Source organism: Manihot esculenta, chromosome 7 (genome assembly GCF_001659605.2).
Source record: "Manihot esculenta cultivar AM560-2 chromosome 7, M.esculenta_v8, whole genome shotgun sequence".
Taxonomy (NCBI): domain Eukaryota; kingdom Viridiplantae; phylum Streptophyta; class Magnoliopsida; order Malpighiales; family Euphorbiaceae; genus Manihot; species Manihot esculenta.
Window position 1 is genome coordinate 848273 of NC_035167.2, and position 22750 is coordinate 871022.

General features: G+C 31.6%; 3 protein-coding genes across 4 annotated transcripts; all 3 read left to right on the plus strand.

Moving 5' to 3' along the window:
• Positions 1-3508: 3508 nt before the first annotated feature.
• Positions 3509-5060, plus strand: LOC110619170 (cytokinin riboside 5'-monophosphate phosphoribohydrolase LOG1). Of its 2 annotated transcripts, XM_021762441.2 has the most exons (7): positions 3509-3779; positions 3858-3955; positions 4040-4070; positions 4147-4246; positions 4335-4405; positions 4512-4655; positions 4946-5060. In XM_021762441.2, the coding sequence occupies exons 1-7, from the start codon at positions 3645-3647 to the stop codon at positions 5042-5044; spliced, it is 678 nt and encodes a 225-aa protein (XP_021618133.1). In that variant the 5' UTR covers positions 3509-3644; the 3' UTR covers positions 5045-5060. The 2 variants fall into 2 exon arrangements, with proteins under 2 accessions (XP_021618133.1, XP_043814172.1); XM_043958237.1 differs by having other exon boundaries at positions 3858-4070.
• A 3971-nt stretch (positions 5061-9031) lies between these two features.
• On the plus strand, positions 9032-18275 carry LOC110619241. The gene is made up of 13 exons (XM_021762541.2): positions 9032-9271; positions 9386-9758; positions 10735-10912; positions 10989-11038; positions 11352-11444; positions 11522-11610; positions 12114-12192; positions 13170-13252; positions 14305-14383; positions 14506-15229; positions 16124-16183; positions 16336-16969; positions 17592-18275. Exons 1-13 carry the CDS (start codon positions 9240-9242, stop codon positions 17731-17733), a joined length of 2616 nt encoding a protein of 871 aa, XP_021618233.1. The 5' UTR covers positions 9032-9239; the 3' UTR covers positions 17734-18275.
• Positions 18276-19165: 890 nt separating this feature from the next.
• On the plus strand, positions 19166-22136 carry LOC110619262 (DNA-directed RNA polymerases II, IV and V subunit 11). Its single transcript, XM_021762577.2, has 5 exons — positions 19166-19373; positions 19492-19581; positions 19679-19757; positions 20423-20518; positions 21886-22136. Exons 1-5 carry the CDS (start codon positions 19321-19323, stop codon positions 21916-21918), a joined length of 351 nt encoding a protein of 116 aa, XP_021618269.1. The 5' UTR covers positions 19166-19320; the 3' UTR covers positions 21919-22136.
• The last annotated feature ends 614 nt before the right edge of the window (positions 22137-22750 follow it).

Sequence of the window (22750 nt, forward strand, 5' to 3'; positions counted from 1 at the left end):
ATAAATTTATAATATAAAAAAATGCAGTAAATGACCAACTCAATTCACAAAGATTAAATTAAAAAGAACAAAGAAAAAAAGGTTTTCCATTTGAATGTATATTAGTAAAAAAGCGCATTTGTTACTGATCAATACTGGTCAAAAGAATAGTCTCGATTTAATTTAAAATTAAATTAAATTAAATAATTAAAAAATTAAAATTTTAGTATTTATGAAAATTAAACTGAATCAATTTTAATCAGAAATCAAATCAAACTGAATTGATCTGATTCAATTTCATTCGATTTAGTTTCATCGGTTTGAATTTTTAATAAATTTTTTATTTTTTACCATTTATTTTTAATATTTTAAAATTTAATTGAAATATTTTAACTTTAATATAATCTAATATCTCTATATTATTGAAAATAATATACTATTATTACTAATCGGTTCGGTTCGGTTTAATTTTTTTGATTTTTTTTATTAAAACAGAACTGAATCAAAATAATCAAAATTTTTAAAATTAAAAATTAAACCAAACCGAAATAAATAAAAAATTAAACTAAAATTTTAAATTAATTTGATTTGATCGATTTTTTAAGTTTAAACCAAATACTGCTCACCCTTGAGTTCAGCATAAATTATAATTTAATATGAAATCAAATTTATCTAAAAATTATTCAATAAAATATATAAAAAAAATGTAATGGTCTATTGTTTAATTAATGGAATCCAAGATAATGATTGCTTAACTGATTTGTTCCTTTTCAATTTTGTGACTAATTAATAATTTAGAAGTTATTAACCTAATCAACTATTTTAAAATTAATATCTAACTCTAACTACCAAATAACTAATTTAAGGTGAACTAGCAAAACCTAGGTGTGTGTAGTTTGAATACTTCAACTACAAATCATTAAAAAAGAAATGCATAATTTACATTCATTAATTTATTAATGGATTAAAGGGTAATGTATGGTCACTACAGTTTTTTAAAATTTTTTATTAAAAAAATTGATTTATATTAAATATAAATCATTATTTTAATTTTATTTATAATGTTACGAAAACTCAATAAATAAATAAAATTATCATTAAATTATATTAATTTATTCATTATAATATATATTCGGGTTGGGTCCAACCCTTAAAAAAAAATAGGTCAAAAACTCAGTAAAATTTATTAAGCAGATCGATCCATCAGCGCGTCATTCAATCCATAATCAAAGTAGGGTTTGAGCCCATCAGAGAAGAATTTCGCTCGTGTGATATGATGGGAGATAGGAGAACAAGTCCAGTTACGCCATAACCCTATCTGCATGAGAATGGACAAACAAATATGTTCATACATACGAATTTGTATGATAAGAACAAGTGACACCCGTAACAAGATGATAATTATATATTATCGGAGGATAAAAAAAGAAAATAAATGAGAAATACGTAATTTCTCTTACTAAACTTATGCCTACACTTAATTTTTTTTATCTCATAATATCAATATATATTTTTTTAAGTTGAGTGCCACTAATAAAATTTCATACTCAAATAAATAAATAGTGAAAAAAGACAAAGACAAAAGAAGAATCTAGGAAGTATCCACCACTATCTTAGCAAATGCTTCAACAAAGAGACATGAATCACACTCCATTTCAAAGATACTCTTCCAAATTGTTCCCCTTTTCCCTACACTCAGTGCATATTCACAATTCACATTGATGTCTCCTATTTATAGAGAGCCTAGAAAGAAGAAGAAAAAAAAGTTTCTTTTGACAAAATCATATATTTATTTTTTTTAATATATTACCCATCTAATTTAAATTCTCACCGAATAAAATTATTAAAATGATAAATGATAAAATAAAAGTACTTTAAATTTAAAAATCTCTAATTAAAAAATAAAAAACTCGTGCATCTCAATTCATATTTTAAAGTATAATTAATATAATTTACTTATTATAAAATTTTTATACGTTAATATATGAAAATTTTTTATAAACACTTATTCAGAAACGTTTAATAATTAAATTTTGAAGTATTATATGTATTACGATTTTAACTAATTTGTGCTTAATTTATCAATTGAGATGGCTGATACGAAGTGAGTTGAATGATTTAAGGAAATATATATAGAAGTAGAGGAGAGTGGGTGGGAAATGATTTTTAAAATAAATTAAATAATATTAACTACATAGACAAAATCAAAAGAAGATCTTTTAGACAGGAATTAAAATTTCAAATATGGGCATTATCGGCATCCAAAAGATTTTTATTGGATATTTGAAAATGGCACTGGGAGTACTATTGTGAAGAATAACAATGTATACATAATTTAATTTTGCTGAAAAAAGTTTAAAATAAAAGTTAAAAAAATTAATTAATTTAATTTTTATAAAATTAAAAGACAAAATATGAATTTAATTAATTTCACCGAAGGCCTAACTAATAAGAATTATTCAAAATTCTAGCCAAATTTATCACATTTATGGTATTGCTTGATTGGCCCAATTAGTAATTACCCAATCCAATATCAAACATGGGCTAAATTTACCACTAACCACAGTAATTTGTTCATAATAGTTTAGATTAAATCATATTAACTAAGTGGTCCATGCATCTCACAATTTCAACCAAAAAAAAAAAAATCATTTCCTTTATGGGTTTATCTTGAAAGTCTACCTATGATAAAGAAGAAAAAACAAGAAAGAGAAACACGAGTTGATCCAGCAGCATTAGATGATTTTCCATGATGTGTCTGGTCTGTTGAAATGCATGAATATTATTTGAAATCCAAAGCAAGATTTCTATGATCTTATGAAGTGAAGTGAGGGCTAAAAGATTTGTCCAAACAACTAGACATATTATTCAATGTCAGCTTGGACTAAGGGCAATGAAGAGACCAGTCACTTTGAGCCTCCTTCCTATAATTTGCAAGGCAAGCTAGGGACTTTCTTACTCATTTTCCAATTTTACCCAAAAGAGAGAAAAAAGGAGTATGTGTATTGTTTAGAGAAAAAGAGAAAGACAACAAAACTACAAAGGGATAAAAGCAAAGCATTAAGTATTTTCTAAAATTGAACAAAAAGTTTCTTATATATACTTATTGGAGAGAGACAGACATGATTTGCAAGACAGACATGATTTGCAAGAGATACAGTGCAAGATTGATGGACGGAATTAAGATCTCTACTTTAAACATCGAATATAGATTATTTTTATTTTAAAAAAAGATATACTTCTATTTTTTAATAGATATATTCGGTATAGATATGAATTAATCGAATAATATATATTATAAAAAGAGTAAGCGGAAATACCAATGATATGAAATGATACGCTATTTTTTTTTTAATAAGAATTATCGAGTTCAAATATTAAATATGAAGTATGTTTATTTTTAACATGGTGAATTTTATTAAAATCTATTGGGTATAAATTCAAATTATTGGGGATAATATATATATAAAAAAAAGGACAGATGGAGATGGATATTTGTTGGGCTCTTCTATAACATCAACTCCTTGCTTAGGCTGCCAAAAAAGGCAAGTCTTTGCAGATTCAAAGGCCAATTGTGTCTCTTGCTTCCCCATCTCACTTGTACTATTTCTAGCCCCCCTCTCCCTCGTCTGCTCTCTCTCTTTCTCTCTGAATCCATCAAAAGAATGGAAGGAGAAAATAGAAAATCTGCAGCAAGTGAAGAGAGAAGGAGGTTTAAGAAGATATGTGTCTTCTGTGGGAGTAGAGCTGGATACAAATCTTCATTTGGTGATGCTGCCCTTCAACTTGGTAAAGAACTGGTAATAAACATAGATATTCAAATCATTTATATAATCTTTACTTCCTCTTTTTTAAATTTTCATGTTCAATTTTATCAGGTTGAAAGAAAGATTGATTTGGTCTATGGTGGGGGAAGTGTAGGCCTTATGGGTTTGATCTCACAAACTGTGTTTAATGGAGGCTGCCATGTTCTTGGGTATATAAATATTTCCTTTACACTGATTTCCTTTTGGTTTCTGTTAGAAAACTTGACATTGTGTTCATGTATTGCTTTATATAGAGTGATGCCCAAAGCTCTGAGGCCTCATGAGGTACTATTCAATAGATGCTTCTACATTATTGAACATAACAATGGAAAATTGAAAACTAAAACTACCCCTTTGCCAGATATCAGGAGAAACCGTAGGAGAAATGAAAACTGTTGCAGACATGCACCAGAGAAAAGCAGAAATGGCAAGACATGCAGATGCTTTCATTGCACTTCCTGGTCTGAATTCATTCAAAAACAACAAGTGTGCACAAATTCTTACTAAATAACACAATATTGAATCAAAGTTGTGTAATTTTCTTATTAGGTGGCTATGGAACCTTGGAAGAATTGTTAGAGATAATTGCCTGGTCTCAGCTAGGAATTCATGATAAACCAGTAAGAAAGATCCTAAATTTTAGCTTTTACTTGTCTTTATCAGTTTTTTCAGAACATAATCTTTGATGGGTTCCCATTTTTTTCTTGATTTTGAATTCTGTAACAGGTGGGATTGTTAAATGTAGATGGATATTATAACAGCTTGCTTGCCTTGTTTGATAAGGGAGTTGAAGAAGGTTTCATTGAAGATAATGCAAGGCATATTGTGGTCATAGCAGAAACAGCAGCAGAACTCATCAAGAAGATGGAGGTAAAAAAAATAAAAATTATACCATACAATTAAGAATAACATCCAAATTGTTTATGTTCAATGGTCATGATTGACTAATCACATAAATGAAAATCTATCTATATATAATAGATAGATATAAATTAGTGTTAGTTGATGAATTATTGAAGGGGATGACATAAGAAATTATAGAAAGAATCATGATCATTAGGATTCGGTCAAATCGATTAAATCGATTACACGAAAACACTCGATACATTATCGTATCTAATAATAATGATTAAAATTTGTTTAATTATCATGTGTTGCAGGAGTATACACCAGGCCATGACAAGGTTGCACCCAGACAAAGCTGGGAAGTGGACAAGTTATTAGAGTCTACCAAAAGTGGGGAACCTCTAGGATCTTAGATCTTGAGAAGCCATATAAAAATATGTATAGCTGAATGCATTATTTAACTCTTACCTTTATACAAAAACTCAGCTTACAATTTTACTATTTTTATTGTTATTATTTTTTAACACTTAATTTTTATAAATATATAATTATTTAATATTTATATACAAATGTGAGTTATATGCACTATAATTATTAAAAAATTATTCAAGAGAAGTTCAAGGGTTTACTTAGGGTTAAATATTTATACTTATGTAAAGATTGAGCATTAATAATAAATAAGGTTGTCCATTTCAAAAAAAATAATAAATAAGCCCTAAGTTAAGGGCAATTGATGTAGCGTGTATTAAATAGGTGTGATTATAAAATTGAATATTTATATTTTAAAATTTTAAATTTAATTAGAGATAATTATATTAATAAATAAAAAATTAATAGTTAAATAGTGAAAGTATTTCGAATTTAATTGAAATCTTTTATTTTTTCTATTGTATTTTAAAGTTTATTATTATTGAATTTTAATAAAATTTATGTTTTATTTAAAAAAAGTTAATAATATGAAAATATAGGAAATAATAATAACCTCTCCCACTTATTAATGATGATTGTGATATTATTATTATTATTGGAGGGATGGGAATGGGATGGTAAGAGACGAAGGGGCAAAGAGGCTTTTGTCCACTTGCTTTTGTTTCTAGTGTAGGGAGCAATTTGTTTATTATATTCTGATATGTGGACCCGACCCAACCCGGGATTATAACCTCTGTATTTTGGCTGTGATTATTTACCTAGTCCTTGGATTGGGTCCCATATCACAAGTCTAACTCAAGGGGTGAGCATTCGGTCGGTTCGGTTCAAAACCGAACCGAACCGAATAAACCGAAAACCGAAATTTTAGTTTTTATAAAAACCGAACCGAACCGATTTTGGTCAGAAACCGAATCGAACCGAACCGGTCTGATTCGGTTCGGTTCGGTTTGATCGGTTTCGATTTTTAATATTTTTTTAATTTTTTACTCTTTATTTTTAGTATTTTAAAATTTAATTAAAATATTTTAATTTTAATATAATTTAATTTCTCTATATTATTGAAAAAATATATTATTATCCCTAATCGGTTCGGTTCGGTTTTTTCGGTTTTTTTCTGATCAAAACCGAACCGAATCGAAATAACCGGAATTTCTGAAATTTAAAACCGAACCGAACTGAAATGTATAAAAAACCGAACCAAAATTTTAAATCAGTTCGGTTCGATCGATTTTTTCGGTTTGAACCGGATTCTGCTCAGCCCTAAGTCTAAGTGCCCTTTTCCACTCTTATTATGTGATGATCTACATTGCTGTCAGCAATCTTCACTCTCTCGTTTGGAAAGATGGTTTTTTTTCAATAGCCTAAACCAAATTCGAGTTTTGATATGTTAAAATTTAATTTGTTAATTTTTTTAAATTTAAATTTAAATATTAATAAATTTAAATTTAACTCGTTTAATAAATAATTTTAGATAAATCAAATTTTTATTTCAAATAGTTTATAAATTTATAAAAAATAAATTTTTAAATTTTAACGATTCGAATAAATATAACTAAATTATATTCAATTAATTTTTAAAAGATTTAAATTTCACATATAAAAATATATTCAATATTTAAGTTTATTTCTCAATTAATTTCAGCATACTTAACGAAACGATTCACGAAATAAATGAGTCTATTTATGAATTTAAAAATAATTTAAATATTATGAAACTCAAAATTAGCTCGTTTAATAAACGAACCTAAAAATTAAACTCGAGTTTAATTTTTTTAAAAATTAAATCGAGTTTTTATTAAATCGAATATCAAATAATTCATAAATAATTTGATTTATTTACATTTTTTTTTTTAATTTTTTAATCTCCCTTTTTAAGTATGCTAGTTTATAGCCTCAGTTTGGAGGTTTCTCTTTGTTTCTCCTAGGTGGAGGAATATCTCCTTTTCAATCGGCTGTGGATTTAGCCTTCCACTGTAAGGTGACGTTTGTATATAGTTAGTCTTTTTTTTATTGTTTGGTAGCAATGCTTTTTGGGATGTTCTTTCGAGCTACCGATATTTGTTTTTCTGTTTTAATGTTTCTCTCACGGTTTGAGAGGGATCTTCCGAACCAGTACTTCTTCTAACTCATGTGTAGTGTCTATTGACTCTAAGGATATCTCCATCGCTCGATAGCATTGATGGCCACTGCTTTCAGTCGATTTGGTTTTGCATGTGCTGGATTTGCCCTCATATCTCCTCTCCTTAAGTTTCTGATTTTGCATTTTTATTGGCTGCCATTGGTTAAACCTTTCCTCGACTCTTCCTCTCCTTGATCTTCAGTTTGATTGTGTCAACTCACGGTAGTTATAGATGGCGACATTTTTCTTCTGCCTTGGCTGCAGCTCTCACTAGTGGACATGAAGACCAGAGAAGGGAGGGAGGCCCTATTGGTTGTAAGTAGTCAAGTTGGGATTTGGGTGTTTCGTAGGGTTGAGTTTTTAGGATCTTTGCTTCATGGGTTGGTTTTATCTTTTGGGCTTTAGGGACCATTTTAGTCAGTTTGTCCTTCCTTAAATTATTGTATTAGGAGAGAATCCTGAAAGAGAAAGAAAAGAGAAGGGCTGATTTTCTTACTATTTTCTCTAAAATTGTAAATTCATTTTTTAATTTCATATATTTTAAATTAATTTTATAATTATTAAATTTTTTCATAAAAAATAGAGTGTATGATAAAAGAAAAATATGCTTCACATTATACTATTGATTTCATTCTTTAAAAAAATTGAAAATTGAAAAATATTATTATTTTATTAATAATAAATATTTTAAAAAATAAATGATATAATAATTTAAAATTAGGGTTAAATTAAATAAAAAAGTCCATTAACTTTTTTTGGGAAAAATAGCTTGTAAAATGAGAGACATTTTTTTTTGGCTTATTTTGTAAATAAAAAAAATATAAACAACAAAAAGTTATTAATGTAAATATCTAATTAACATATAAATTAAAATTTAAAAAGAATAAAAATAATATTTTTTTATTATTAATTTCCCTTTTTATTCAAGGGAGAGAAAATAAAAAAATATGGTAATAAAATTAATATAAAAATGGTAATAATATTATTATTTTTCTTAAATAGTTGAAAAAATAGTAAAAATATTATAATAAACTTATAGTTTTAAGACAAATGATTAACAAATTTTGGATTTTCTATTTTGTATTTTTAAATTACATTATCAACTTTTATTTTTTAATAATTGTATTTTATTATTAACCGTGTAATTTTTTTTTGAATCAAATTATTAACCGTGTAATTAACTTTCATTAAGTTTAAAGCTAGTTGATCATTTTCATGGCATTAACAGAATATAGTTAATTTAATGACGGTTGTTTTTAATTCAAAGAAAAGAAAATAGAGTATAAAGTTTTAATTTTTTTTAATTACTCCTTATTTAATTTTTGATGAATATAATAAATAAAAATTAAAAGATTACCGATTTAATTTTTATAATTTAGAAAAATTTAATAGTTGATTTATAATTTTAAAAAATATATTAAAATATTTTAATATTTTATAAAATTTATTTATTAATTCTCTGTAATTTTAATTTTTAATTATTAAATATTATAAAAATATTTAAAATATTCATTATATGAAAAAAATTAATTAATAAATATTTTAAAAATTTAAAAGAGTAATTAATAAATTTTTTAAATTTATAATAAAATATTTAATAAAAATTAATTAATAAATTTTTTGAAATGTTAAAAATATTTTAATATATTTTTTAAAATTAAAAGATTAATTCATAAATTTTCTCAAAAATTTTACCGTTTTATATTTCTCTCTGAAGTTAAACTTGAGCAGATCAGACCTTAAAAAAAATTGCCACATGCCATAATCCTATTGGTCACTGCAGAGAGCTTGACCGTGCACAGTCCACACCTTCACGTTAAAAGGCAAACCAGAGACGAAACGAACACTCACACTGACAGAGGATAGATCCGCAATTCGGCATAGCCTTCTATTTTTCCCTTAAGAAAAAAAACGAAAAATATGAATCTATTTCACAATCAATAAATAAAAAAATAATAATAAAGCCCCAAGTTTAATTTTAATTATTATTATTATTTTTTTTAAGGAGCGATCTCTAAATCCCTCTCTCTAAAACTCAAAAAAATTCAAAATCCCTCTCTATGGCCTTTCACGCAGCTTGCCCAATTACATGGTTAGTGTCTTACTATTAACACTAAACCCCTCCCTTTTATCTTCTCTTCCTCTCTAAACCTCTATTTCTTTCTGTTTTTCTCATTTTTTTTCCTCATTTTCTGGTTTTTTGTAGCCGCCGAATTTGCTTCTGCTCGTTAGGGTTTCCGCGGGATCTCCACAGCGAGAAATCCAAGGCTGACTTCCTGCTTCAGGTTTCGAGAATCGAGGAGTTTCTCAAGGATCCTTTGGGAATTAGGGATTCTAACGAGTTGACTGTTCAGGTCCGTGTTCCTAAGGTAGCGCTAGTTCCTGCGACGCCTGCGTCGACGTTTGGCGTTGCTGCGGCTGGAGATGGAGGAGGAGGAGGTGGTGGTGGAGGTGGAGGGAGTGATTTGGGAGAAGAGGTGTCGGCGCAGAATAAGCGTGTTGCGCTTCAGAAAAAAGCGGCAGCTGCTATGGTTGCTGCTGAGGATTATGCTCGCCGGTTTGAGGCCGGTGATATGGCGGTAAGATTGTTGTTTGAGTGGTCTTATATTTACATGTACAAACGTATATGTGGTTTTATTTTAATTACTGGCTGTTGAGAGATTGGCTAGTTTGTGTTTAATTTGAGTGTAGGTGTTTAAGTCTCTTAATGCTTGTCTTATGAGTTTAACTTTAAATGTGTAGGATCTGGTGGTTGTTTCGTTTGATTACCTTTCTAAATTATGGTTAATTGAACAATTACGTTCATTTGAGCTTAGAATGGTTCATTGTTAGCTTATTTTGTTAGGTTTGATTTACTGTTGGCGTAAATTTTTGCTGGTGAGTTGGAGGTAAATATTGAGGTTATTTGTTGAAATGTTTGATTTGTGTTTAGTTATACCGGTGCTTGATTAATATGCTGGGATGGGGAGGTAATTTTATTACTTGGATATATAATGCTTTTTTTTTTTTTTGGTGTGTGTGTGCATGTGTTTGGGAAACAAAGCATTTGGAAGCTTTAATTACTGAAAGCAAACAATGTAGCAGGAATGCTGGGGGAGAAATACCCCAGATAATCTCATCAGACAAAGAAACAGCTGCTCTAGCCATCAGATGAGCAACTTGGTTCACTGATTTATTTGCGAAGGAACATAGAATTAAAAGAGCTCAAAAGAGCTTTACAATCATTAACTATTTCGCTCAAAGAAGAAAGATTTGCTGTTGAGATCTGCAAAGCTTGATTCAAAAGAAGTGATTCAGTTTCAACAATGTAGTTGAAACGTTTGATTTTATTTTATTGGGGTTGGGGAGGGGTCATTTGAGTGGTGGCATTTGAAGTTTTCTATTGCTTTATAGAAATGATTGTAATGGGATGACAAGAGATTTTAGGTGACAGAGGTTGGAATTGAAAGATTATTTTAGAGTATTGGTTGATAGGGTCTACTATTGGCAAAGAAAAGTTTAGTTGCTTCTTCTCTTCTCTATTTTTTATTTTTTATTTTAAAAATTCATTTTCAGGTTGCCTCAAAAGATACTATTGGAGACGAGCAAGGTATGTCCAACTCAAATGTAATGTGCCGCATGTGCTTTTTGGGTGAAACTGAGGGAAGTGAGAGGGCAAGGAGGATGCTTTCCTGCAAAAGTTGTGGCAAAAAGTACCATAGAAGCTGTTTGAAAGCATGGGCTCAACACAGGGGTAAATTTAGTGGATTAATAAATTTCCAGAGCTGCAATAATTTTTTAAATGTATCTTATGCGGTGGATGATTGCAGATTTATTTCACTGGAGTTCATGGACCTGTCCATCTTGCCGAATCTGTGAGGTACTTATGCATGTGATTTCAGTTTGTTCTGAGCAAAAACTATATTACTGAGGTCATACATGTCAGAGAAATGGCTCTTGATCCTTCTGCATACCATATCTATTGCAATGTTGCAACACATCAACCATAGTAATTGCTGACTCCATTTTCATTTTTCTTGTTATGTTATTGTGTTCTCTAAGATTTCACAAAAAAGATGTCATATTCATTTGCCTAGGCAATGTTCCCACATAGTTAGCAGCGTTCATGTATGTATATATATTAGATCTAATTAGAAGAGCTCTTAACCTTGTATTGGTTCTGTTTTTGTCAGATATGCCGAAGAACTGGGGATCCAAATAAGTTCATGTTTTGCAAAAGGTGTGATGGTGCGTACCATTGTTACTGCCAACATCCTCCACATAAAGTAAGATTTTGTTGCAGGTTCCTATTTCATATTTAGAATGAAATAGCATTGTTAACATTCATTTATGGATGGTGCAGAATGTGAGTTCTGGACCATATTTATGCCCTAAACACACAAGGTGTCACAGTTGTGGATCTTCTGTTCCAGGAAATGGTCTGAGTGTGAGGTATTGATCACCAATGGATAGCCTTTGCACATAAAATTTAGCCTGTTCTATATATTTTGGTATTTGAATTTTGTCGTCTTGCTTTTTGACTACCATCAAATGGGAAATAACACATGTTACCTTTATTATTGGATAGTAAATATCTGTGTAATTAAAGGAGAATTCCTTGTCCCTGATCATTTCCTATTATGCTTTTGTAAGCTAGCATATCAGTACCATAATATCATATTTAATTTTGCTGTTAAGGGATGAATTAAAATTTCTGACTCTGAAATCTTCACTGTCACTATTGTAATGATAATGATGGGTGAATTGTTTGGTTTGTCCAAGTTTTATACTTCTTTTTATTTTTTTTTTCCATTTAGATCTCGTGTCGATCTGGTAGGGCTACAGGACAAGTTGCTTGATGGGATGAGCTACATTGAATGTTTGTGCCTATAGTTGAGCAGCCTATTCTCTTCTTTATCTTTGGCTGATGTATTATTTACTCCTAAAACTTTCAGGTGGTTTCTGGGATATACTTGCTGCGATGCTTGTGGAAGATTGTTCGTGAAGGGAAATTACTGCCCTGTTTGTTTGAAGGTATTATGAACCTAACAAATAAGTTGAGTGTAGATTATTGTGTGCTTATAGGCTGCTACAATCAGTGTTGTTAAAGGCGAGAGGCGAGGTGCCATCCCCTCGCGTCGCCTGACTGAGGCAAAGGCGCCTGCACAAAGGGGATGCCTCAGTCCACAAAGGCGCCAGGCAAGAGGCACCAGAGGCGATGCCTCACTGAAGCAAACCTTTTTTTTTTTTCCAACAAAATGCTTTTAAACAACAAAAGAGAAATTCTAGTCTCTCTTCATCTCTTTCAAACAGCAGATAACACTTCTTATCTGCTGCAGCAACTAAAATGCAAATTTCTTACTCTTTCTTTCTCCAAATACCATCAACCAAATATGTCTCTCCTCCTCTCTCTCTTTCTCTCTTCTTCTTCTTCTTCTTTCTCCTCTCTTCTCTCCCTACTGTACCTGCATAGCAGCATGTCTTCTTTTTTTAATTTTTCTCTCGTCTTCTCCTTTTTTTCCTTCTCTTTCTCGTCTTCTCGCACAGCAACAAATCCTCTTATTCTTTTCCTTTTTTTTTTTTTTAAAAATTCTCTCTTCTTCTATTGCTGCAAATAATATATGTATTTCTTTTGAACATGTAGTTTTTCCTTTAAATATGGGTGTTCATTGAAGGGTATATATATATATATATATATATATATTTAAAATATATAACAAAATTTTGGCTTTATTGCCTTTTTTAAAAAGGCATTGCCTCGCCTCTCGCCTCTCCTATCGCTTTGGTGTCGCCTCTCGCTTTGATAACACTGGCTACACTGATGATAATAGTTAAAGGCTCTATCATGAGGTGGAAAAGGAAAACTCAGTTTTTCTGCAGGTTATTGGTGTGGTACATGGGCATTTTTCTTGTTAATTTGTTTGACATGGACTTCTGTGTGAGCATGTGCTTCTCTGTATTATCATTCATGCATGTTTTTCTACCTCAATGGAATTGGTTTAATCTTGCAGGTTTATAGAGATTCGGAGTCAACACCAATGGTTTGCTGTGACATTTGCCAGCGGTGGGTGCACTGCAGTTGTGATGGTATTAGGTCTGTTGCTGCCCTTGTTTATATTTCATAAATAGAGCCATCTGGGACATTGTTCTGAAGATTGATGATGCACGTGTCTTTGGGTTTTTTTTTTTTTGTTTTAACTTATCCATGTGCTGTGTCTGCAGGTTACCTATTATTGTACATGTTATATGTCATGCTTGTTCTGAAGTGGCTGAGCAATTGGTCTACTGTTTGCACGAATTTTTAGTTATAGGTTTACTAGTTAAAACTTGTTTGATTATGGACAAATATGATACTGAATTGTCCAGTTCTGTTGTTGACTACTTGTACTTCTGAAACAAAAAGAATTTGGAGGAGCACGTGAAAAACAAAAAGACAACAGTTCCAGCATAAACACATAAGTGAATAAAAGATAAGATAGATTGAATGATCAACTTTCCTAATGATTTCTGCCACTTCTCTTGTCCTTAGATTGGTAGGTCAAAATTAGCTCAAACCTGTTGTGCATATATTTATTTTCATTGAAGGGTGAGGAGGCCATTTCAAATTGACTGGGAATGAATACTTATTAGAGCAAGGAAAGGTATGAGCTTTATCAACAAGTTATTTAATGTGGTTGATGAGGGATGAAAGCTATGAATGAGATGGTAAAAAATGATGTATTTATTGCTTTGGAAATTTAATCGAAGTGGTGGAGAACAAAGTTATATATGTGAAAATAAAATTAAGCTCCAAATGTTGGTTAAACTTGGAATTGTGGAACTGTTTGCTTATAATTTGAAATGCATTCCACATTTGTGATGTGTTCTTGGAATGGATGGAGCATTTTTTTTAACTTTGCAATTTTTTGAAGAAAATGAACTGAGTGAAACTGGGTGGAGATATTAGACAGATATCTAGCTTTTGCAGTATCTATGTTCAGTAGCTTCATGGAATGACTTCTGAGCATAATACCTCTTTCTCTTTTTCTCGTGTGCATGTGTGCTTACTTAACTGTGGGGCTAGTTGCTCTGCACATTAGAATGTGACAGAATTTACTCTGATACAGCTGTCCCTCCAAAGTATGACATTCTTGCAATGTTTTGCAGCGATGAAAAATATCTACAATTTCAAGTGGATGGAAATCTCCAATATAAATGTGCCACATGTCGTGGAGAGTGCTACCAGGTTCTTACAATTGGCATTTCTTTATCATGTCTCTTGTTAGTTATATGATTGGGGTGCGTGTGGAAGTCATCTTCTGAAGTGTTTTTAAATTATACTTAATTAAATATAATTTATATTCCCAGGTAAAGGATCATGAAGATGCTGTTCAAGAGCTTTGGAGGAGACGTGATAAAGCTGATCAAGGTTTAATTGCAAGCTTGAGGGCTGCTGCAGGATTGCCAACTCAAGAAGATATATTTTCTATTTCACTGTATTCAGATGATGAGGAAAATGGTCCGGTGATGGTGAAGAATGATTTTGGACGTTCTCTAAAGCTCTCTCTCAAAGGCTTAGTTGATAAGTCACCCAAAAAGAGCAAGGAACATGGAAATAAATCTTCAAGTAAGAAAACTGCCAAGAAAAAGGGTCCTCATATGTCTTTACTTAGTAAGTCAGAACCACAGCATGACTTTCAACCTTTTGGACACATTCTGGATGAAAACAACGATGATGACAGTGATTCTCATAAAAAGGGAGGAAACATATGCTCTTCTCCTGTGGCAGGAATCAGGGAGCATACTGAAGGAATTTGTTCTGTTAATCAGCCAGCAGTTTTGAAACACAAGTTTGTAGATGAAGTGATGGTAAGTGATGGAGAGAAGACATGTAGAATTGTTAAGATTAAGAGTAGCAAGTCTCATGACTTGAATAGTGGGGATGATGCTGAAAACCAGGCTAACAAGTTGAAAGCTGTGAAGGCAAAAAAGTTGGTTATAAATCTTGGTGCACGAAAAATAAATGTGACTAATTCACCAAGATCTGATGCTTCAAGCTGCCAAAGAGATCAAGATTTGGCAACTTCCAATGGTATGTTTTCCATTTAACATTTGACAAATTTTGGTAACTAGAATATGTGTTGTTATGATGGAATTTTCATATTTACATGTGCTGAGTTTTAACATTGGTATTTGTAATTGCTGCTACTAGAATCATCATCTTTGTGATAATTAATTCGTTCTGGGTGCTATAATTTATTGTCATATTAGTTGTTTTATGAATTTGAAGGATGCTATACCATGAGTATGAGTGTACCTGTAAGCACAAGTACTTGGTCTTTTTTTTTCTCCTTCAGTTCTTTTTCACTTATTGAACAGTTTTAATGGTATGATTGAAGAGTTTATGTTATAATTAGTGAATAAATTAAATGATAATTGGAGTTTAAGTAATTTAATATGCCATCCATCCACAGAGTTTCCTCTTACATGGCTGCAATAAATGTTATGGCCACTGTGTTGAACTTTATAGGTTCATTTTAATCTCAATTTTTTGGTTTAGATTTAGACAAGTACTTTACTGCTATGGTAGTTCTGCTTTAGTTTTAAAAAATCATCTTGCTAAGAAGCCAAAAAAAGAAACATATACAAAGGTCAGGCGACGATCAATTTGATTATATTTGTTCAATACCATGCTTTATTTGTGTCCACATTCCATGTATCTAAAAGACTTTGTTTTATTGCTATCTTGTTTTAGCATATGTCAAATATCTCTATTGGGTTGAACTATCATCTCATTTATTCAAATAATAGCTTTTATGCTCTTGAAATCTGTTTTGCAGACAGTAATGTAAAACTGAATGAAGAGCAAGAATTAATCACGTTGTGTTTTGTCATGGTCTACTAATTGAATGCTGCTTAGGTTTAGATTTTTATTTCAACTCTATCCCTCTCCCTATTTGGCTTAATATTCTATTTTATGGAGCAGGCAGTGAAGATACAGGCCAACATGGAATGAGTGATAGGCTTGTCGGGGATAGGCATGAAGGTACTACTATATTTGGTGATGATAATGTACTTGTTTTCCAATTCATCAGCACAGATAATATGTCCTCCTTGTGCTGCCATTGGCTGGCATCTATAAATGGAGGATATTATTGTGGTTATTTATAATAACTTCATTGATTCTTATATTTGCAGGTGATACAGTTGATCACTCTGGCCAAATAAGAAGTTTGAAGTTTCCACGGAGAGAGGGAAATTTTATTAAGTTTGGAAAAGTGAAATCTGAAACTTCCAATTTAAATCCCAGATTTGACAGAGGGAGTGGTGCTGATGGAGATGAGGCCATTCCTTTAGATCATACAAGTGTTTCATCGGGCAAAAGAAGCATTGATTCAAGTAGGGTTGCAATTGAACCAGCAGGTGAAGTCCCTGCTTTAAGAAGTGAGAAGACTTCTTCAGGGAAGCAGCCAGAAATCAAGCCTGAGACATATACTGAAAGCAATGATGATTCTGGTGATACACCTATTTTGCAATCACTGCCAAAAGATTCCAAATTTTCATTGAAGTTAAAGATTAAAAAACATAATCTTCTAAACCAATATTCTCGAAAGCCTCCACCCGAGGAAGAAAAGAGTTCCATAAGGGGCCAAAGATCAAAAAGAAAGAGACCATCAAGCTTGCTGGAAAAAACACTGTATAATGAATATGAAGATGTCACACAATCACATCAAGACAGTGAGATGATGGAAGCTAGTTGGATATTAAAAAAGTTGGGAAAAGATGCAATTGGAAAGAGAGTTGAAGTTCATCAACCGTTGGACAATTCATGGTGAGTTTTCCCTTTTTGCCCCATCTCTGAGGAAGGGTGCTGTGAAATATGGGGATGAACACAGGAACTAGATTGTTAGGAATTTTTGTAGTTATGAAAAAGATATTATACATAGGAAGGTCAAAGGTGTAGACCAGGGAGCATCTCACTCACATCCTAGAATTAGAACCTGTTTAGAAATGAGGTTGAAACTGCCTTTTTAGACAAGCACCCATTTAATGCTGTAGGAAGTTTGAAATAGCTATCTGTTCTTTTGAAGTTATTGTATTAAAACTTGTCAAGTTTAAACCAAAGCAAGAATTTAAAACAATGTTTTACTCAACAACTCAAGCGACAATGTTACACCGACCCTAATATATTTTTAATCATAACTCATCTATTTCTGTTCTAAAGCAAGAAACAACCTCCTATGGGGTGTTAGAGGTCAGTGTTCTCACACTTATTTGCATCTCCTTGATTTGTGTGCAGCATGTTCCTTTCTCCTACTTGGACAGAATGTATTTGCTGTTATATTGAGATTAGAATGGGTTTATAACCCTCCATGTCATACTTGGATTTTTTGTTTTAGATGTTTGGGTTTTTTTTTCTCTTTTTGACTGTCGATGATGACTTCATGATTCAGGCATAAGGGAGCAGTCTCCAACATGATTGAAGGCACTTCGACATTGTCTGTTACTTTGGATGACGGTAGAGTAAAAAGCTTGGAACTTGGGAAGCAAGCAGTTCGATTTGTTCCTCAAAAGCAAAAGAGGTCAACAACATGAATGTAGAATTAGTTTGCAGTTGTTCATATACCGAATTTGGAGACTTCTTCCATATTAGAGGTGAAGCAGCAGTCTCCATTCCTTGAGACCAAACGGATTCAAGTTACATTTTCTGGTTTCCATATGGCTGCTGATTCTTCATCAAAGCTTTGTCAATGGGGCAATTCACTCGGTTACATGAAATAATCCTGGACAACCGGGGATTATTTCAAAGGAGGCTCTATTTTTACTTCCTTTCCTCGTTCCCCTCGTGTATTTGAATGATTATTTGATTTAGAAATGTAGCCTTTTCTTTTGGATGTTGTATGTAGGCATCTAGGCAAACATGATTGCGCTAGCGTCGTAATCAGTGCATAGTAAGTGGCGTTTGCCTTGTTAATTGTAGCTAGAAACATGGAATTAAGGTCAGACGGTCAGGCTCTGTTATGCTCATTTGGTTTATAGGATTTGTAAGGCTCCATGGACCAGACTTCATTCTAGTGTTTGCCATTAAGCTTCAAATCCTTTTTGAAGTAAAATCAATCGTTGCCATATTTGGTTTATCCTAGCGGCGTATAAATGGAGGAAATAAACCTTTCTTCATTTCTATTTAATCCTCGTATAAAAACCTTGGATGGTTCAGAATTAGATATTATGATAAATTATAGTTAACAAATTAATATGGTGGTCGTTAGTTTAGTGGTCTTTCTAATGGTTCAATGATCTGATTCTAATTGCAGCTATTTAAAAAAAAAAAAAAAAATCAAAGCTTCTAATTTTGATTAAACTCAAATTAAGCCAACTATAGATCAAAACTAAGAGACTTGGTATTTAATCCTAATTTTTTCAAACCTTAAATTCAAACAGTCGGATCCAAGCCTACATTGCAAACATGTTTTTTTTTTTTTTTTTTTTTTAAAGTTTATTTTATCATTGATACCACGTGGTTTTGGTACAAATTCCATAGTGCATTCGAATCAAACTAGAATTCTAACTACAATTTTATGAACTCTTAAAATATTAACCTAACCGAATTGAAATTAAAAAATTAAATTTAATTAAAATCAAAATATTTAATCAATTATTGACTCTGAACTAATTAAAATAAAATAAAAAAATTATATTTTATAGTATTAATTACTTAATTATATAAATAAAAAATATAATAATAATAATAAATGCAACTTTTTTTGAAAAATAATAATTATAAAATTAGTAAATTTTACAAAAATAATTATAAATAATAGTTTATTAATAAAATTATAAATAATAGTTTATTAATAAAATTATAAATAATAGTTTATTAATAAAATTATAATTAAATATATTAATTAATACAAGTTTAGTTATTTTGTATCCATAACTGATACTTGAATTTTTTTTTATATTATTAATCATTCGGTAATCCAACTGAACGGACTTCTCCCAAAATTATCGAATTCGCTTATAACCGAATAATGCACGTGCCTACCCACTTTCCAGCCTCGCCGTATATTCGCATCGCGAGTTTCTGAACACACTAGCAGTCGAGGACGGAGGCGGCGACGGGTTCAAACTCCCCTGTGAACGCACCCTTTCCCAGCTTCAAAGAGAAAGTTCGAAAAAGCCATGAATGCTCCCGATCGCTACGAGCGATTCGTCGTCCCAGAGGGCACTAAAAAGTAATTTCACGATCTCTCTCCCTCTCAGATGTCTCTCCAAAATCTTCTGTTTCTCTATAACTCACCAAGTCGCCATTTTCCTTTTGCTCTTTCTCCATTGTGTCTTTTCCTTGTACAGGGTTTCGTATGAAAGAGACACGAAGATCATAAATGCGGCGTCGTTTACTGTAGAGAGAGAGGACCACACCATCGGCAACATTCTTCGCATGTACTTAATAGCTCCTTTTGTTTCTTAATTTTTGTTGATTGTAGTTAATTGAACTCTAATTTCTTTCCGTTTTTGTACAAATTTTTGGTGTAATTAGGCAGTTGCACAGAGACGAAAATGTTCTCTTTGCAGGATACAAGCTCCCTCACCCTCTCAAGTATAAAATCATTGTTAGGGTTAGTATTTTTTCTCTTTAATGTATATTTGCATGCATTAATATATTTGTGTTTGATATTTTTAGGTTTTATTGGAAATTGAGTGGTTAATGGGTTTATGGTTTAGCTTCATCAAAATGAATTTTGAGTGTGTTTTGAATGAATTTATAAATGGTATAAAGTGCTCAATGTGATATTGGGTTCTCATTTGTGTGCAATTTATCTCTATATCATTACAGCTACTGGATTTTGATGTGATTATGGCTTCACATTCTAATAGAAAATGAATATGTGCCTTGCAACATATTCAAATTTGTAAAAATGGGATCTTTTTGGTTAAGCTAATTAACAATTTAAGTTTAGAAGCTAGTAACTTGTTGTTCATCTATTTTTGCATCTACTTTTGCACAAGGGCCGGCTTGTGCCTTCTCTTCATTGCTTTTTTTATTTTTCATTTTTTTTATTGTGTATTGAAGAAAAAAAAAACCCTTGTATTTGGCATATAAAGGAGCATCCATTAGAGGGTAGGTCTAATTGTTTAACATTGCAACTTCATGGAGGTAAGTGAGTAGCTTATATGATGCATGGGCAGATCCTATCATCCTTTAGTTTAAAACTTGGGTAACTAGGAATGTGCCAAATGTATTGAAGTTTCATGCTTTAACCTATTTGATATGGTTTTGTAGATCCATACAACTAGCCAGTCTTCGCCAATGCAGGCATATAACCAGGCTATCAATGATTTGGACAAGGAATTTGACCATTTGAAGAATGCATTTGAGGTAAAGCATCTTCTTTTCCTGACCAGCCATTATTCCATTGATAGCCTGTTATGTAACATTTTGTTTGGTATTCCAGACATTCTACTTTAAGAAGTACATTACAACTTAGTTGATCCCAGAGTCTATATAACATTTTGTTTAGTATTTGTTCTTCTCTGTGTTCCTTTAGCATGATTATTAATCTGAGTAAATAGTAGAAGAGCATCACGTGATCCTTAATTGTAGTGTTGCAGTATGTAGACTCATTTTCTGGGGGAATGTCTCAAGGTAAGATCGGACATACAAAAATGTCAGCTTTTGAGGTGTCTAGTTCTGCACAAAACTTAATTGTTTTGAAACTTATTCATTTGTTTTTCTTTGAGATAGATCCTTATTCTCGGGAGATATTTTGATGCCTTTCTTAGTTCCTAGACTCCCTTTGCCTCTTTCTTTTCTTGTTTGCCTACCTGAAGAATGTAGCAGAAATTGTGGTGGATTTTTTTTCCAAATACTCTGTGGGTGCAACCTGCTTTAAGCAGCTTTAATGTGTTGAGTAGATTCAATTTATGGATATATCATCTAGATGCATCTTCTGGCATGGTTCAGCTCTGATAGGGCTTTGCACTGTATGCAATAATGCTATAGATTTGTCAGATTGTCCAGAGTTGTTTGTTCCAATAGAGGGTCTACGCCTGTTTATATTGGCCCCTATAGGTATAATGTTTAAGATGTTATGTCTGAGATTTACCGTGTGTTTGCTTTGTTATGTAGCGAGTAGCCATTGGCCACTTGATGAGTTAAATAGTATTTTACTGATTGATTATGTGGCAAACTGCAAAATGCTTCTATACTTAATTTTGTCAGCAAAATATTAGTGGGTAGTTGGCTGGGAAATTAGTAGAGCTTATCTTTATAGAAATGGAATTTCTTGTTGAACTTGTTATATTTCCCATTAAGTCGTTGCATCATGGAACTTCTAACGACAATTGTGAGTTTAATAAAAATGAGTTGTATGGTGTGATAGTTTGGTCCTAAGACTTGCACCATTTCACATGATGAACACTGATGCGACCTTCTCACGGGCATATTGGAAAATAAAATTTTAGTTTCGGGGGTCCTGTTCTGAAAAATAAGCCTTCTTACTTGTTGGTCTGTATTCTTGCAATTACTTTGGCTACCTTACGCTTAGAGATCTCAATATTCTGGTTTTAGACTATTAACAAACTGGTAAATCTTTAGAGGATATCGTTGTTTAGGTTGAATAATCTTTAGACATGATGAGAAGAATTAAAAATAATATGCACTTTTTATCATTCACATCTTTGCTGTTGAGCGTGTAAATATCTGATAAAATTTGATTCTGATGTTCCCAAAATTTCTGCTTGTAGGCTGAGCTGGCAAAATTTTCTCGGGATTACTAGCACATGACGCCAGAAAAGAACCAGGGTGAAAGGACATTCAGTTGATCAAGCAACGATCTGTGTTGTATCAAGCTGATTGCTTAATATTACACCTATGTTTATCATCTTAATCAGTGTTTATTAAATCCTTCCCTGATATGAACCTTGATGTCTGCATGCACCTGGCGTCTTCCATGGCACTGTTTCTATTGTTATGCAAACCTTAAATTTCATTTTGATATCCTTTCCTTTTGTCAATCTCCATAGCAGAAAATAATGGTCTGCAACTCTTGGCAATATAAAATTTGCACCAGAATCATCTTCTTCTTTGAAGATGCAGATTCAGTGCAGCTGTTTGCATGCAAGGTCTGGAAAACGTCCTCTATGTTTTAAGAGATTGTCGTTTTGCTCACCAGGTTTGTAGGAGAATCAGGCCTCCCGAAGGATGGCAAGCTTTCACAAACTAAGAGCTCAGAATGAAGCGCTGGTTGTTATACCAATTTTTTTTTAAAAAGAAATATATTTAAATTTATCAATTTCGGGTTTAAATTTTAGTCTTAACAAAATTATTTTTCAACCAAAATAATGTTTTATTATAAATAAGTTATATACTAATCAAGTGCTGATTCAAATTAATTGAAGTTGGCTGTATAAATTATTATTTTTAAATTAAAAATAAAAGGAAAAGTCTAGCAGAATTTATTTATTTTCCCGCACGCTATGAAGATAGGAATTACTTCAACTTGTAGAAATGAATTTGATTTTATCTATTCACAAAAAGTCCAACATGATACACGTGTTTCTTATTATTATTATTATTAATTTTTTTGAAGGTTTATCATATTATGCTAAT

Excerpts from the sequence above, each read along its gene's own strand:
- LOC110619241 (XM_021762541.2), top strand. The coding sequence starts at position 9,240 with ATGGCCTTTCACGCAGCTTGCCCAATTACATG. Across the intron at positions 9,272-9,385 it reads GCAGCTTGCCCAATTACATG|CCGCCGAATTTGCTTCTGCT; the intron begins GTTAGTGTCTTA and ends GGTTTTTTGTAG. Across the intron at positions 13,253-14,304 it reads TGCAGTTGTGATGGTATTAG|CGATGAAAAATATCTACAAT; the intron begins GTCTGTTGCTGC and ends AATGTTTTGCAG.
- LOC110619170 (XM_043958237.1), top strand. The coding sequence starts at position 3,645 with ATGGAAGGAGAAAATAGAAAATCTGCAGCAAGTGAAGAGAGAAGGAGG. Across the intron at positions 4,406-4,511 it reads TAGGAATTCATGATAAACCA|GTGGGATTGTTAAATGTAGA; the intron begins GTAAGAAAGATC and ends ATTCTGTAACAG. Across the intron at positions 4,656-4,945 it reads AACTCATCAAGAAGATGGAG|GAGTATACACCAGGCCATGA; the intron begins GTAAAAAAAATA and ends CATGTGTTGCAG.
- LOC110619262 (XM_021762577.2), top strand. The coding sequence starts at position 19,321 with ATGAATGCTCCCGATCGCTACGAGCGATTCGTCGTCCCAGAGGGCACT. Across the intron at positions 19,758-20,422 it reads AGTATAAAATCATTGTTAGG|ATCCATACAACTAGCCAGTC; the intron begins GTTAGTATTTTT and ends ATGGTTTTGTAG. Across the intron at positions 20,519-21,885 it reads ATTTGAAGAATGCATTTGAG|GCTGAGCTGGCAAAATTTTC; the intron begins GTAAAGCATCTT and ends TTCTGCTTGTAG.